A 16,941-nucleotide genomic window follows, 5' to 3' on the forward strand; every position below is an offset into this window, starting at 1 on the left:
TTTGTCTCTTATCAAAAGATATTTGAGGACAAACTGGACAGTTTGGGGTTAGAAAGCCATTAACGTTCAGACACATTCATTTTACCTCCATAACAGGCAGACTTCAACACTCAGTCTCATCTTCATTCTCTGTGCCTTTGTGGACTTTGACACAGTCACTGAGCCAAACTTGTGGGTTTTCACATCCATCAATGGTGGGTGGTTTTTGCTGTTGGCATCTTTTACACAAGCAGGAGAATGATACATCAGCTGAAATAATTCTTCATCCGTATAAATAATGGTTCCAAATCAGCTGCATTTACAGTCGTAGGAAGAAAGTACAGGTCGTCAATAACAGAGGACTGTACTGTGTGTCATACTCTTGGGTGGTGGCTGTGATTATCATTCTGCCTGTTCTTTTCTGTAACTCATTTGCAGTTTTCAGACTTGCAATAAATCCCCTTGAGAAGACATCTCAAGATAACGAGGCAGCCTGTCTCTTTGAACTGGAACTTGCCTCCAGAATTCCGTTTTTATATTGCTTGGTACTTAACCTCTCTACATGGTAGCCCTATCTATTTGGACAGGCTATCTGTCTTCTCTCTGGGGTTTCTTTGTCCCTGATGGTATGTTGTGGGGTTGTTTTTTTGTTGTGTTTTGTTTTTTCCCCAAGTTGTTGAGTTTGGAGAAATGATAGGGGAACTTTTATTTGCTCTCCAAAGTGATTACTGGGTTTAATTGCAAGAGGTTGTGAGAAGTCAAATATCTGTAATTACCACTACCATGGTTGCAGAGCTGGACTCTTGGGAAACCTCAGAAAATGCTTTAAAATAATCTAAAGATCTGCCTGTTTACTAGCTGTCTTCTCAGCAGAAAAGAACTGCAGACTGCCCATTATGAGAAATTATACAGCAGTTACTCATGCTTTTTGTGCAAGTAGCTAGGGTCAGGAAAATATGCTTGTAGGAACCATGTTTAAAAAAAAAAAAGGAAGAACTGCCCTTCACAGAAAGATATTTGACTTGTTGATATCTGGGATGGTGAAGTCCTTGTTGAAGGATTTTGTGCTCGTTGAGAGAGTATTTAGATGCAGGAGGAGATGGGACGAGTTCTAGGAAGATCATGTCATTGAAAATTTCTAAATACATCTGGCTAATGGCATACTTAAGAGAAAAATAGCTATAGCATACTGAAAATAGTTATAGTATCCTGGCCGCCCATGGTTGCCTATTGCTAGATTTAGGTTGCACCTTTAGAAACTGCTCTCAAGTGACCTGTTGCCAGGGTCTTAACTCTTTCTGTGGGTCACCGATTTTTGATGCCAAATTAGGATGACATCTGGCTGAAGAAAACAAATGAACACGTCATGAAAAGATGCTGTGTTTGATCTTCTCAAAGCTCCAACCTACGTACTCACTGCAATTGAGGAAAACCCCATCCCCCTTTCCCTTCCATTAGCTGTTAGCTAGGAAGTGGAAGTTGTGTTTTTATTTAGCAGAGCAAACCCTGCACTGACTTGAGAGGAGTGCAGGGTATTTGTAAAGCAGAAGTTGTCAGCCCTCAGATATGCTTGAATTTCTACGTCAGCCTGCCATGTTGAATCTGGGAGCGACAATTCAGCACAGCAAGGGATGTGGTGACATGTAAATGCATCACTGTAGTGCCTCAGGGAAATAACCAATTGCCAGCATCAAAGAACAAGGAAAGCTACCTAGTGACAGGAGAATGTAAACTAATAATTCATTCCCTTTATAGAGAATCCAAACATGCTATTTTATTAAGCTGATTTGAGATACCTGCATCCTGAGAAGAATTTGCTTGTCTACGCACGTCTCGTTCTACCGAAATGCTATTGCAAGTGTTGATATATCTGTGAATATCAGGCTGGTGGTTTGTGAAGGCCCCTAGTAAGGTTTGGAGAATGAGGAGTTAGTTATATCTTTTCTTTTTCTTTAATTTTAATTTTTAAGTTTTTTCATTTCTTTTTGAACTGTAATCAAACTATAGGAATCATTAAAAAAAAAGACCATGAAATATTAAGCAATTTCCTATAGGTCTTATAGGTCTAAGTTGATTCTTTTCTTTACTTTTATACAATTATTTAATGAAAGCATGAGTCACAGACATTAAAGAGAGAACTGAACTTGCTGTCTTTAGGTAAGGCAGGGGAACTCAGATTCCAGAAATATTTGGTTCCTGTAAAAATAGCTTTTTATGGTTTATTATCTTCCTGCCTGGTCTCTGGGTCTTCAGCTGAGTCTCCTTCACATCCTACCTGCAGTGTGAAATACTAAGAAAGTCATTCATTTTAAGGTCCCGTTTTAGTGTTGCTGAATAACATAACAGGATCTTTTTTTGAAAAAAATTGTGTAACCTGAATCAAGGTCTTGAAATGAGTTCTATTTAAATGGCAGTTTTCCCATCCATTTTGGTTGGTTTTGTCTACAATTCTATAGCCTTTTGGTCAGTAAATATTTAATGCGTTGTGTAGCTGCAGCAATAAACTCTACATTTCTTGATATAGAGGTTTCTTTGTGTTAAGATTTTCGTAGTTGTGATGACCACAAGTGAAGCAAGTTCTTCCAGGATAGAGAGAGACCATATTGTTTTATAAGAGTAGTTGACATATGCAGAAAGAAATGATGCTTTTTGAGCAAACAAGGCCTTTTTGAGAGTCATCAGCCTTCTGCAAATTACAGGTTAGAAACAATTGTTCAGAGCTTAATTTATTACATTATCTGGGTAGTCAGATTGAGTGAATAGGGCAGTTAGTACCTGCTGAGTAGAGGAGATGTTTCAAGGCTGGCGGTGATAAGGCTGTTAGTCCCTGTAGGAGATCAAGAGAGATAGCTAATTATTGTCATAGGAGTTAGCAGGGGATAAGGAAAATGGGGGAGAATGTAATTTGCTGTAAAGGCAAGGCATGAATGTTGGGGTAGTTTTTGGTTTGGGGTTTTTTTAACCCTTTTCGCTAAGGTCTTGCAAACTGCTTTGTGCTTGGCTGCCTGGCATAACAGAAAGGGGCAAGCTGACCCCATCACAGAAAAATGCCTGGAGAATGTGCAGTTGATACCAACAATTTAGGCAGGGCCTGTGCTATGATACACAGATGATTGAAATTTAAGAGAGGAAAATTTAATATAGAGAACAAATACATTTTAAAAAGCTGGTAAGAATTACATTCTATGTACTTTTCTATTTTAAGGTAGATGTGGGTTTGTTTTCATAATAATAATCTGAAAAAAATATTAATAAATTTATAAAAAAAATATTCCTTGCTGCTGTGTTTTGTTCCAGGTAATAAAAACCTAATAAGCTGTAGATCAGTGTACTCTGAACTGGAACAAAAACTGGGCTTGGATTGTGCTAATTTGCCAGTTTGATATAAGACATCTATCTTATTCACTTCTGGCAAGGTGAATTTGAAAGCCTGGCTTCATTTCTGCTCGTTGTTCAAAAGAGGGAAAGTATCGAGTGGTCTATATTTCTTGTGTGTTTCCTCCTGTGCTTTTTTTCCTTTTTCCTGTCTCTCTGAGGGAAATGATGTATGATTTTTCCAAATTAGCTCCCATCTCTTGTCAGCAAGTCCTAGCTATTGTACCATGTAATGAAACAATAATGTACAGTTATTGTGGGCATAAAAATGGTAAAATCCTTTGTTCCATTTCTGGCCAGTGACATAGTCAGTTTAGGAGTCTAAGATAATGAACATTCAGAAATGCCTAGCCAAGCATCTCATCTCTGATTCTGTCAGGGTGGTGGTGTTTAGGGGAGTTTTAAGCTTCTGTTTGTTTGTTAAATGCTACTTTTTCTGCATAGGAATATTATCTTAATGTAAACAACTTAAGTCAATGTGATAAACAATTAGCACTTTATTGATACCTAGAGTGAGTGAGGATGGGGCAGGGGTGATTATCAGAAGGATAAGCTTCAATGAAACTTGGATCAGGAAAGCTTGGGTTTCTATCCTAAAATTTTGCTCTGGGAAAGAGAAACCCACCTGACTATAGGAACTTCTATTAAAATATGAGCCTTGCTCTTGGGATGGGCTAGGTACTCCTTCAAGTAACTCAGGCAACACCATGTGTCTTAGTGCTTTCACATCCTGTTTGAAGGCAGTATGCACCAGTATTTCAGAAAGCTGGAGTTGGTATCTCACTTGGATTTGCCTTTCATTAGGTATTTAGCAATGTCTGATTTGAGTACTTGAAGTCTATGTGGGTTTCCTGACATCTGCTTGAGATACTTAATTTAAAATAAAAAAAAAAAGGATTTGAAGGGATCTACCCAATTCTTGAAACCCAGTTTCTCAAAGTTGAATGACAATCTTTCATCTTATACTTTAAAAACCGCATCAGAGGTCAACCTTCCCCTCTGTTGCTCTGTTTGAAAATTCGTGTGCAGCCTCAGTCTCTTCACAGCTAGAAATAGCCCTCCAATTTCCAAGCTGGAGATGTTCTTGCCAGTTTACTCACGTTCATATCTCAACCAGACCTGGAATTCTAGTCTCTTTACTCCTGTTCTAATCCTCTGAAGAAAACAAGATTTTTTTGTTGTTGTTGGATGCTATCCATAGATTATTTGTATTAACGGGGAAAGTAAGTGCCCATTTGATTCTCTAACCCTTAGGTAGAATGAGAGCTCAGAAATACTCATTTATTGTTTTTCCCGCTCAAGCTGTGATCTTGGCCTGCATCCTTTGGTAGGCTAAGTATTGAGGATTTCAGTTTGGCTGTCAGTTGGAATAATTTCCTGAGCCCATATTACTTCTGATTAGTATTCTGTGGGAGCAAGGCGGATATATAAGGAACTTTTCACCAATTGCCCTTGCTGTGGTGTTGTAGCAGTCTTCTCTCCATTCAACAGTACATAAAACTACATGATTAAAGGCCAGAAAAGACTGAAAAGGTTCATTAAGATTACATAGGTTTCAGTGAAGTCCTGCAGAAGTCACTGGAAAGACCCCAGTCAGTTTTGGATAAGGCTTATGGCTCAGAGGATCTTCTGTGTAATCCACTTTTACCCTCATCACTTAACAAATGTGTTCTTCCATTCATTTTTTAATAAGAAAGGCTCTGATTATTCCTTAAAATTCTCTAACATGCTGTTGCCTGTTCATTTCAAGAGCCACTTTTGCAACTGTACCGTGCCCACAAAATCTGGGGTGCCCGTGCTCTTGTCTTGAGACAAGTGTCATGGCTGCCAGTGAACAAATTGCAAATATCTCTACTGCATTTCTAGGCTCAGAAGGTTTCTCCTGTAAGACCAATAAGAAATCTTTTAGAAAGATTTCACTGCTTATTAGAGGAGTCATTAATCAGTCTGGAGATGATAGACTTAATGGAATTCTTAAATGCCACATGATAGCTGGAGTTTCTAGCAGCTGGGTAGAGCTGAGCGTCTCCTTTATTTTCTCTAGGGATTAGACTCTTCTTATCCCATTTCCTAGCCAATGAGCTTTTACTTTTCAGTTAAACTGGGTTCAATTATAAAATCAAGTGTCTGCCAGAAGTCTTGCATATGCCCTGGAGATTTCCAGAACTGCTGCCAATTAAAGCAAAAAGCTCCTCATCAGATGCAGGTTTAGGGGAAGCTGTTTACTTTTCTGACTTAAATCTGCTGGAATAATTTGCTTGAGAATAACATTCAGGGTGAATTTAACATTTTTTTGTAATGAGGATTTGTCTCACTTCAGTGGAAAAATGTTTTTTCAAAGTAACCATTGTGTGTGTCCCAGCATTGGCCATGGGCTCGGTCAGCACATTTCACTGCTCCTGTCCTAGTGTGAATGACTAGTGCATTGCTGAGTTTTTCAAGGGGTCCCAGCAATCCTTGAGTTTAGGACGGGTTTCATGTGCTGAGAACCTCATATCAAAAGGAGACAGAATTTTGACCTTACATTTGGGCTTGTGCATATGCATCAGTGATACTCCGCTGCAGTGCTGCTGCTGGTGCAAGCAGCTGAAAGCATGTGGCTTATGTCAAGGTCACCTGAAGGTTTGCTGTGCATCACAAATGTGTTTTTTCATTTTCACATTCACCTTCTCTAGCACCATTAAGACAATCCAGGCATAGCTTGTTCTGTTGGTAGGTAAAGATCTGCATAGATTTTTGAGGCACAAATCCTATTCAAATGTAGAAAATCCTCCCCTCTACAGCCTGGCACCTTGTTACAACCTCCCACTGCCAGTGAAGTAAATTGATACTTGAATGCAGACTCAGATAATGTTTGAACTTTCCTCCAAGCTCCAGTGTTTTGTATATATAAGATCTGTAAATGTCTTGCTACTTTGTGTGCAGTTACTTGAATCACTGTAAATGTCTAAAATTCCAAAGAAAATTTGTCATCAGCATTTTAAATGTCTAAACCTTTAAAAAGCTCTAGAGAAAGTTAACCATATTTGTTTATATCACTGCAGTTGACTGTCTTTATTTTTTCTGTAATTTGTCATGAATTCAATTGAAAATGGAGGTGGAAATATAACAGCAGTAGCAAAAAAGCGCCTGCGGTGTCTCTTATGCAGGCAAAACCCAGCTGGTAGTAGAAACTTTTTAAAGGTTGAGATCAAATTTCCATCCTACTTTCCACCTGACTAATGTTCAGGTGAGTTTGAATAAGCTTTGGACTATATGTGAGAACTCATTCTAACATGATTTTGCAATTACTAAATGTGGTATGTAGCATTCTGCATCTTGCAGGGGAGGGAATACGTAAATAGCTTGATATAGATGTATATCTACCAAGGACTGCCTCATTCAGTGATAATTCGGTCTCTTTCTGGCACATTATTTTATTTCCCATTTTAAAACAAAGAGTAGAGACACGTTTGAAAGTGATAAGGAACAATTCCTCAGCTGTCTGAGATTTTGGAGAGGAATTCCCGAACCACTGTGCAACTTCCTACACATCCATCAAGTGCTGTTCTTCATAATTATCCTGTTAGAGCGAGGTACCAGCTTGTGACAAGAAGCAGTACCATGGAGAGAGCCTTTTTACTCCAATGTTTTTATCAGATTTCAGTTGCTATTTTACAAAGCAGCCTACTTCAAAGCAAGCTAGCTGCAATAATGTCCTGGAGTGGCCTTGAAAGACGTGGCTCCTTAAATGCTTCCAAGCTTTATATGTTGTTGCGGCTTTATGACATCACTTGAATGATCTGATGGGTTAATCTACAATGGCTGACGAAAATGATGTAGTCATTCTTTCATCCCACTATAAGTATTCTATTCAAGTGACTTTTTCTTTGAGTTTCCTTGTTTTGAAATAGTTTCAGATTAATTATTTTTCTATATTAACATTGTTATTTGTATGTGGACTTCTATTACTAGCATAGGACTGTGTCACTCTAGGTGAATGAAAACAGTACTGTTACTGTAAGTTATATGTTGAGTATTTGAAATAAACCCAGAAAATCTGCCTCATGTTTTTGCCCTACATAGTAGATACAAGTAGGTGAGGGAGGTTTTACTTTTGAAATTATCTAGTGCTGATGCAAATGGGCAAAATAGTGCTGCTGTTAGTAGACATATTTTGAATTATATTTAGAATAAATCTAGTCTGTTTGGTAGGATTCATGTGTATTGGTGCATGCATTGTTTTTTCAATTGCAGCTTGCCTTGTTCATAGCTCTCTAGTCCCATCAGTGCAGAGCCAACGCAGGAGTTTTGCATCACATCCTGCAGCACATGAAAGTGCAAGTGGACTTGCTGTTTCTCTGGTGTCAATTCCAGAGGTCAACATAGATCCAAATGAGTTTGATTTTCTTGACATAAAGCTAAACTTAAGCTTGAAATGGGAGGTGCTGGGAAACACAAAGCAGAGTTGGCCACATGGAGATGGTCCGTTTGGGCTAGCCAACAAGTTCTTTTGCACACAGGCTTGATCTTGATATGGGACATTGGGATATATTTGGATCCTTCTGTGAATTAAGGTTTTGATTTCTGATCTCTCCAATTTTGAAGTCAACTATGTTTTCCCAGAGTGAACAGATTTGTTTCCTTATGAATTCTGAAGAACTGTTTACGAGGGCATGTAGCACTAGGACAAGGGATAATAGTTTTAAACTAGAAAAGGGGACATTAAGATTGGATATTAGGAAACAGGTCTTCATTATGAGGGTGGTAGAACACTGAAACAGGTTGTCCAGAGAGGTAGTGGAGGCTTCATCCCTGGAGATATTCATGGTCAGGCTTGATGGGGCTCCAAGCAATCTGATCTGGTGAAGATGTTCCTGCTTACTGGAGGGAGGTTAGACTAGAGGACCTTTAAAGGTCCCTGCCAACCTAACACATTTTATGGTTCTATGATTTGTGTCTGAATAAGAATACCTATTTCAGCCTCGAGTGGCATTAAAAATCCAATGAGCTTATTTAACTGTGGATGTTTTGAGACAACGGGTGAGACAACAGGGGGAAAAAAATGTCATGTTGATCACATTTGATTTTTTTTTTTCAGGGGAACGTGACCTTTTCTTGCTCAGAACCACAAATTGTTCCTATCACCTTTGTCAGCACCAGTCGAAGCTACTTGCTACTACCTGGCACTCCTCAAATTGATGGTTTGTCAGTCAGCTTCCAGTTTCGAACATGGAACAAAGATGGCTTACTGCTGTTCACTGAACTGTCTGAAAATTCGGGTCCTCTCTTGGTTTATCTCCATGGTGGGAGATTGATACTACTTATTCAGAAAGAGACAGAGAACCCAGTGGAAATCAGTGAAGGTATTTAGTTTTTGTTTACTCTTACCTACCTCCCTTTAAAATACAATGGTCTAACCTCATATGATGAAAGGAAGTTTTCCTTTCTCTTTTCATGTTTTCCCTTCCTTTCCAGCAATAGAATCATTCTGTGCAGCTTGAGGTATATCTAAGTGTAGAAAGGTGGCATCCTGAGATCTCCAGGCTGACAGTTAGCTCAGCTTCTGTGTTCTTAAGCAATCACCCTAGATTTTCTTCAGTCAGGTCACATGAAAGCCTTCCTGATTCCCATCCTCAGATTGTGCTGAATTCAGCTGGGAGCCAGCTCAGCTGCTGCAGCGTTCCCCAGCACAAGTTAAGGGGGCCTCAGAGCTGATTTTCTTCCTCTGACTATAGCTTTACATTCTCCCTTTATGCTACACTTAGAAGAGTGTGTGACCACAGGTTTCATCGCTTGCCACTCCCTCATTGGCCTCCTTAGCCAGTTTGCAAGCTGCTTTGTGCAGTACAGCTGGTGGGATGCAAGGCAGTGACGGATTTGTAAATACTTATCAGAACAGCAATGAGTTGGCTTCCAGAGACAAGAGGGAAACAATCTCAGTTTGTAGAAGAGGCAGAATCAGAGTGGCCCAGCTGCCCGCACCGTATGATCTATATAAGCCATGCTGGTACCCCAAATAGAAATGCTCTTAGCTCAGGGCTTCTGCACATCCTTTGCTGCTATGAAGCCATGTTGGGTGGGGGACTGGGAAATTCATTTTCTGTGTGGGTTGAATAACCAGTTTCTGAAGGTGGAGGAGTAATAGACTGCTGGAACTAAATAAGAATAATAATAGTATTTTCTAAAAGAGCAGCTGTTTAAAAATATGTAATATTAAAATATTCCCAGTACAGACTAAAAGAGGGCAGATGTGTCTATTAAAAGCAGCAGAGATAAAATCTGACAGAGTTGTCAAAGCAGAGCTGTTCTGTATGCGTGTTTCATTCCCCTTTATGATAGAAAATGAGGCAGCTCTGCATCTATCCTTCTTCATGTAGATTGCTACAGCCTTAGCTTGCTGCAATTGAAAGCTGAAAACTGAATTTCCAGCCTTTATTGCAGTCCTAATTAAATTGTTGACAAAGCTGAGACAACGTCAATATTTAGTTGGGTGTGTTTGTTTTTATGTAGTTCTAAAATCATGAACCTGAGCCCAGTCTCTGGTGCTATCCAAAACATTACTAAAATGCCTACTTACACATGGAAAATACGCAGAAATTGCAAGTGCCATGTTCTGCAGATGTCAGGTACTCACAATAAACTCCTGCTTGCTCAAAAATGGACCTACTTTTGCTCAAAAAGGGACCTATTTTGTTTTGACATCTTTTCAAACTTCATCAACATATTTCACTTCAAAACGGACTTGTTCTAGTTGAAAAAACATTCATTTTTACTGGGAAACCAGTTTCTTATTCTATGGAATGGTGCATGTGTTCACAGCCGTTACTGTGGTAATTGTCTCATTTTTAAATTCATAATGAAATGGCTTTTCTTTACATATAACACCCACAAATTTTGTTTTGAACTGTTCTCACACCTCTTTGTGTCACTAAGTGCTTGTTTGTTTCTTCTGAAAGCTACAGTAACAAAGAATACTCCATTAGGGAGGGGAGTAAATACTAATTGTCTGTGCCTGATCTCGTTGACTCCAGCCTGGTGGTAGCATAGTTTGAACTGTAGTTGGGTTACTTTTGACCTGCATCACTGTGTGTGAGCTCAGAAGCTTGCCCACTGATTTTCATGACTGTTGGAACAGAGGTTGTGGAGTTTCTTTGTAGCTGTGTGGTGTTATTTCAAGAGCCATCAGATGCAACACCGACTTAGGAATAAGGAAACAGAAAGGTTATTTCCCGATTCACGTGAGTGTCAAGAAAAAAAAAGAGGCTGCCCACTACTGTAATCTCTCATGTACCTTCATAGGTTCCCGGTCAGAGCAACAATCCCAGCTCTAGCAAGACCCATGTTGAAATCTAATTTAGAAAGGCTTTGGTACATCCACCAATAAGACTGTGTGCTAACTTAGTGCTGAAGGGTTTTAAGAAACACAAATCCTACTGATTCCTGGCAGAGTTTGTCAGGTTTCATAGTGGAGCCTGTGACAAGGTATGACCGTCTCACCAAATCTAATCTTCTGCAATCTCAGACATACGTTTAGTACCAGAAGCTCAATAGAGACCTTCGCTTTGCGCTCCTGTGAGATATAAGCATTTCTCAACAGACTGAAGATAGACATAAACTCCTCTAATACGGTAATAACGTGCTACCAGAAAGGTGAAGGATCTGGCTAGCTTGACGAGTGCCTGCACTGCCAGGCTAGTTAGATTAGATGTGTGATGATCTTTCCCTTTCTTGACCCTTTTCTTCTATGCCAGTTTGTTTCCAGAGGTAATGAGTTCTTTTCAGTCACCAGTTCTCCATTTTTGGTGGGTAGCTGCACATTTGCGGTCACGAGTTGGAAGCAAAATGAGAACATGGTTGTTTCCTGCACCTATTTTTCATTCTTCATATTTGTTTTTTACCAGGCATCAATCTCCATGATGGGCTTTGGCATTCAGTTAACATCAACGCCAGAAGACATCGCATTACCCTGACACTGGATAACAATGCTGCCACTGCTAGCCATGCAACCACTGTCTCAAGGATCTACTCTGGGAACAGCTACTATTTTGGAGGTAGGTTGTTTCAGATAGAAGAAGGACGGGTTTTCAGCATGCAAATCCTTAGGTGCTTGCTGTTGAGGTCTCCTTGGGTGCATTCTGTTTGCAGATAAGAGCAAATGCAGTAATTGATTTTTTGAGCTGTAGTGCATGCAGCACTGTGGGAAGATAGAGGGATCTTGGCCAACCTTGACAGAAAGAACACAAGCAGAACTGCATACACAGCTGTGAAAGTGGCCTGCTGGTAGTGGTAACTGGCAAAACATGCAGAAGCTAGCTATATTAACCAGAAGTGGGTTTTTTTCTAGTTAAAAGGCCTGAGGACTATTAGTATTATTAATATTCCTGTAGATATTACTGGCCTGATCAGGCTCAGTGACTTTAGACTTCAGATCTTAATTGACATATGGCTCAAATCTGCAAAGGTATTTAGGTACTGTGCTCTCATGGAAATTAATGTAGGTTTAGCTCAATTTTGAAAATGGGAAGAACAGTCTTGAAAAATACTACCTTCTGGGTTTTGGAGTGCAAGCATTAATTTAGATAAAGGAAGTGTCATCAACTGTCTTGTTATCTAATATATTACTATGTAGTGCTTACTGTAGTGAGGCTCTGATCATGATGGGCCTTCTAGATACAGCACTAAGTGAGGATACACAGGAGCCTTTGGATCTTAAAGCTGGCCGTATACTGAGGAAGCCCAGATACAAATGATGTTCTTGCTTGCTATCAATGGGATTTCATCCTTTTTCTTTGTGCATTGCCTCAGCAGCAGAATTTAACCCATAATGATTTTAAAATATGCACCAGATTTTTCTTTTTTTAAATGGGAGTCAGTTGCTATTGTCTGTGGTCTTCAAAAAAGGTGGAAAAAAACTACAGTTTGATTTTGCTTAGTGCACATAAATACCTCATACTGTAATATTTCCAATGGCTGTTCTCTTTCTCTTTTGTTTTTAAATTTTATTTTCTTTTCCTTACAGAAGGATTTATAACACAGGAGGTTGCAAAGCATAAGAAATGAAAACACTTGGAATAATGAGCCTCCGATTTCTTGCATCAGGAAATCCCAGTAGAAATAGATGAACATTCCAATATTCTTCTCTGCCTCTTCTCTTTTTCCCACAGGATGCCCTGACAATTTCACCGATTCCCAATGTTTAAATCCCATTACTGCTTTTCAAGGCTGTATGAGGCTCATCTTTATTGATAACCAGCCCAAGGACCTCATTTTAGTTCAGCAAGGCTCCCTGGGGAATTTTAGTGATTTACACATTGATCTGTGTGGCATCAAAGACAGGTAATTATTGTTTCCTCTTTTTTGTGTTTGTTCTTTTTTTCATCCTAGTGATTTATAAATACAGGTTGCATTAAGTGAAAATTCTAATCTGCCAACATTACGGATATTAGGCATAATAGAGCTACTAATAGAAAATATTACAGCAAAGATAGGAGGACTGGAGGGGAAATGGTTTCAATTACGTGAGGCTCTCTTCACATTGACTTGTAGAAAATAGAGTATGCAAATTCAATCAAACTACAGATTGGTGAAAGGATTAAATTTTATGCATAAACAAAATTTGATTGCTTTGAAGTTTTAGCGAGAAATGAAAGAGAAGGAAAAATTATTTGATTCATCAGAACATGTCATCCCCTTCATACATTAGCTGGTTTTGCTTAAGTAGTTAATTTACAATTTTTCTTGTTAGCCACTACAGCACATTTATCATGAAGATATGGCACACCTTGTGTAACATACTGCCCACTCAGTAGGACAATATAAGGATGAAATGTCTGTATCTACCAGAGACACATTTCCATTTAAATACTGATCTGAATCCCTCCTGAGCTGCAACCTGACAGGAAGCCCAGATTTCCTCATAAAGAAGAAATAGGCAACCAGTTTTTAAAAGTATTTCATATTTTTTCCTTGCTTTCTCCAGGTTTTTACTGTCTGAATATTTCTGAATTACTTCTGCAAATGTTTACTTTGAAGTTAGTATGTTGAGTGATAGGCTCTGATTATTATTGGGTTTTTAAATCTATCTTAAAGTTCTGAAAAATAGAAACGGAAGTGTTGGAGATATCATGTGCTTCAGATAGAAGGGACTAGTAAGGGCATTCTAGAAATGTGTTAGGAACTTAAGCATTTAACATGATTTTTTCAGACACGTTTCTTAAAGAGATGGAGCTGAAGGCCCATCTCCAGTATTGCTTAGTGTAGGAGAGATCAGCCTGCTGCAATCTTTTGAAAAGTGGGCAAAACATCTGTTATGTGAGACCTGTGCCCATCTTTGTATGTTCATGTTTCTTAGCTTGTATGGAGAAAATACTGACTCTGCTGATCAAACCTGTTTCTGTGTTTAATGATGACTGAATTCAGGGGAAAATGAATTTCACGCCTGGTGTACCTGAAATAGTAGATGGAATTGATAAGATGCAGCTGATTTAATAGAAGGAAGTAAAATGTAAACTTTGCTGAGAATTAAGAGAAAGTATTTTGTTGTTTTCTTGAAAGACTGTGAGGACTGCTTGGAGACAATTTGTATATTTACATATTTAAACAGAATAAAAAAACTATGTCATGATGCAGATGTGCTGTGGGAGCTCTCCCATGCCTTCTTGTCACCAAGACCAGGGTACAATGTAAATCTGTGGTACTACTACAAATATCTTCCTCATCTTCAGTGTCCTAAGGATGATAAGCATCAGTTTGTGATCAGGAAAGAAGGATGGATTTTTGGTTTTTTTACATAATTTACATGTCTAGGACACAATCTTTAGAGAGGTTAAATTTACATAACTGATTTCAGGGAGTTAGAAAAGTTGTTCGCAGATTCACGGTGTGAAGTACTGCTGGTGCAGTACTGAAGTCAAGAGTGGAAATACCAACAAGAGACATTAGGAAAGAGGGTTGAAATTCAAAGAAATATAATAAGAGAAATATGAACAAGAAGCAAATATTTTGTGTTATTTTGTCAACACAATTAATCTTAAGCCAGTGGATGAGCTGGAGAAAGAATGAACAAGAAATTATTCACGGAGTGTGTTCCTCCTAACCATTTTTGACAATTTTAGTTTCTACAAGTCTATATCACAGCATAATTGGTTACAGCAAACTACAGATGGAAAGGTTTTGGAGAATAGGAGATTTGAATTCAAATCTAAAGATTGTATTGCTGTCTAGTCTGCACGGTGTACCCTTGAGTATGTTTTCAAATCTTGTTCAAACTAGTTCATTGCACAAAGTGTCTGATGCTTCCAGTCACAGTAATTCAACTAGTCACCGTAGTTCAACTAGTGCTCTGTATTGCAGCAGCTCTGCAGTATAGGAAAGTTGGGGTCTGGCTGCAGGCAGTATCCAGCTGCTCATTCTCTATAACAAGGAGCATTAAAACTCTGCAAAAGCATCTTCTCTGAGAAATGTGATCTCCTCTTTCTTAATTGTAAGATTTATTGCTGTGTATGATGTAAAGCACGTGTTTTTGTAATTTTAATGCATGTGGAAATTGTGTAGCTTAATTAACATGTAAATGGGACATTTCTCTTAGTTATCTAAGCAAAAAAAAAAACCCTTTTTTGAGGAATATGCCTATATACAGAAAGACGTTTATTTGTTATAAGCTTGTAGGCCAAGCTCACTGGGCTCTGAAAGCAGTGGTTAGGCAGCTTGTTGCAACTTGTGTGTGCTCTTAAAAATAAAATTAATGACTTTATTTAAAAGATCATATAGTGGGACTACTATTGATATCTCTCAGTTCTTGAGAGAAAATGTAGTTGTGTAAGCATATTGTATGTGCACGCATACCCTCCCCCCCCCCAAGATTGCCTGCATAAAGGTATGATCCTCCATTAATTTAAATGGACCCTTCTGAGAGACTGTGCCATAATATCTCATCATCACTTATTTCTAGCATTTGAACTATATGTGTGCTCAAGTGAACTTGGCATGAATGCCTTCTGTCTCCCTGTATTTGTTATTTCCATACAGTAACTGTTTCTCAGGAAATAAATGCCCTGTCACTAGATGAGCTGTCAGAGAGTAGTACTCAGAATTTTGCCTTCTTTACGTTTGGGGGTTGGAGAGACAGGCCCAAGTGAAGATGCTTTTGGAGACGCAAGTGATTTTAATCCTGTTGCTGATCCTGCTTTGAGCGGGTTTCAGGGTGTGCTGCTGGAGACCTCCAGAGTCTCCTTGCAGTGTCAGCCATCCTGTGACCGAGGTCACCTGGTAACTCCCTGGTCCTGGCTGAATGGACAGTTCAAGATGTATCTGTGAGAGCTGGGGTTAGCAGATAAAACACAGAAAACTCAATGTCTTCTGTGTTTTCAGTAGGAATTTAATGTGGTGTACAGTCTGGAGTTGAACACAGCAATATGGACTTTCCTGATGATGGAGGAAGGCTAGTTAGCATCATCTTCTATTAAGAGACTGCTCATTTCTAGCACTCATCTGAAGTGCCAGCACCACTAATGTTCCTCCTGCTGCATATTAAGTCATCTCTGATTTGCCACAGCCTACATGTTGTCCTTAGGTGACACATCATTTGCAAGGAGGCGCCCCGAGTCTATTCATATCAGAGCTGTGTCCTCTCCATGAGCCCTGCAAAGTAGTGCCATATTCCCTTCTTCACCTCCTTCAAGACAAATTGTTCCTGCAAACTGTTCCCAATGCCTTGTGGAACAGAAATGTACACTCTGTAGGAGGAAGCAATTTTTCTCGTAGCAACACATGTGTAGGACTCTGGGCATTATCCCCACTGCCTGCCTACTGGTAATCCAGATAACTATTGATTTTTTAATTTTGTTCATAGTAAGTAAATTTGCTGTGGTTGTCCAAATACACAGATTACTCAGTCTTTTCTGAAGATGTTGCATAGTGTGGGGTTTATTCTGGTGCTGCTATGAAGTGTTAGAGGCCATAGCTGCTGGCAATGCATTTATCCCCATTCCAATAAGAGGTAAAGAAAAAAGGAGACAATAGGCTGCTAAGCTACAGAGGTCTGCTCCACATTTAAAACTAATTTAAATTGGATTTAATTTTATCCTCCTTTGTTGTTGCCTTTTCAGGATTTCTGTTTGAGAGTACAGGTACACATCAGGGATTGTTTGCTTTACACTGAATTAATAAGACAGAAAATACAGTTGCTTCCATCGTGCTGGCATTTTCCCTCCATGACGTGGTACAGAGCAGAAGGGAAAAAAGCAGAGATGTTTGGAAGTGAAGGTGCCATGAAGTCCTTGAATTCAGAGACTTCGTTGGAGAGGGAAAGAAGCATCTTTAGGTATCCATGCAATATTTTGCAGCAGTACATGTACTGCGTCAATCCCCTCTGACCAAAAACCATCTGCCATAAGCCGAAACAAATAAATGCCGAGCAGTATAGATTAAGTTCATGGCTACAGTGACTGTACAGCCCCCAGTCCTGGTGTTTTTTGGAAAGGGACCAATCTTCTAGGGGTGACATGAAATTTAAAAGCTTCCTGGGGAAAACCTGAGCAGAAAGAAAGTCTAATGAGAGCAGAGTAATTCTTACTGGCTTTGGTCCTTAATCGGTGTCAAGGGATG

At 39.2% G+C, this 16,941-nt stretch overlaps 1 protein-coding gene across 1 annotated transcript in view; it reads left to right on the forward strand.

Annotated features, from left to right (window-relative positions):
- The window catches only part of CNTNAP5 (contactin associated protein family member 5), a gene marked incomplete at both ends in the record, with an annotated part of 283,999 nt that overhangs the window by 143,546 nt on the left and 123,512 nt on the right, over positions 1–16,941 (forward strand). Inside the window, 3 exons of the mRNA XM_084265547.1 lie at positions 8,435–8,699; positions 11,238–11,387; positions 12,501–12,672. Of these exons, the coding sequence (XP_084121673.1) occupies positions 8,435–8,699; positions 11,238–11,387; positions 12,501–12,672 (587 nt within the window). The remainder of the gene's footprint in view (positions 1–8,434; positions 8,700–11,237; positions 11,388–12,500; positions 12,673–16,941) is intronic.

Source organism: Gallinula chloropus (assembly GCF_964237585.1).
Source record: "Gallinula chloropus genome assembly, chromosome: 5".
Lineage (NCBI taxonomy): Eukaryota > Metazoa > Chordata > Aves > Gruiformes > Rallidae > Gallinula > Gallinula chloropus.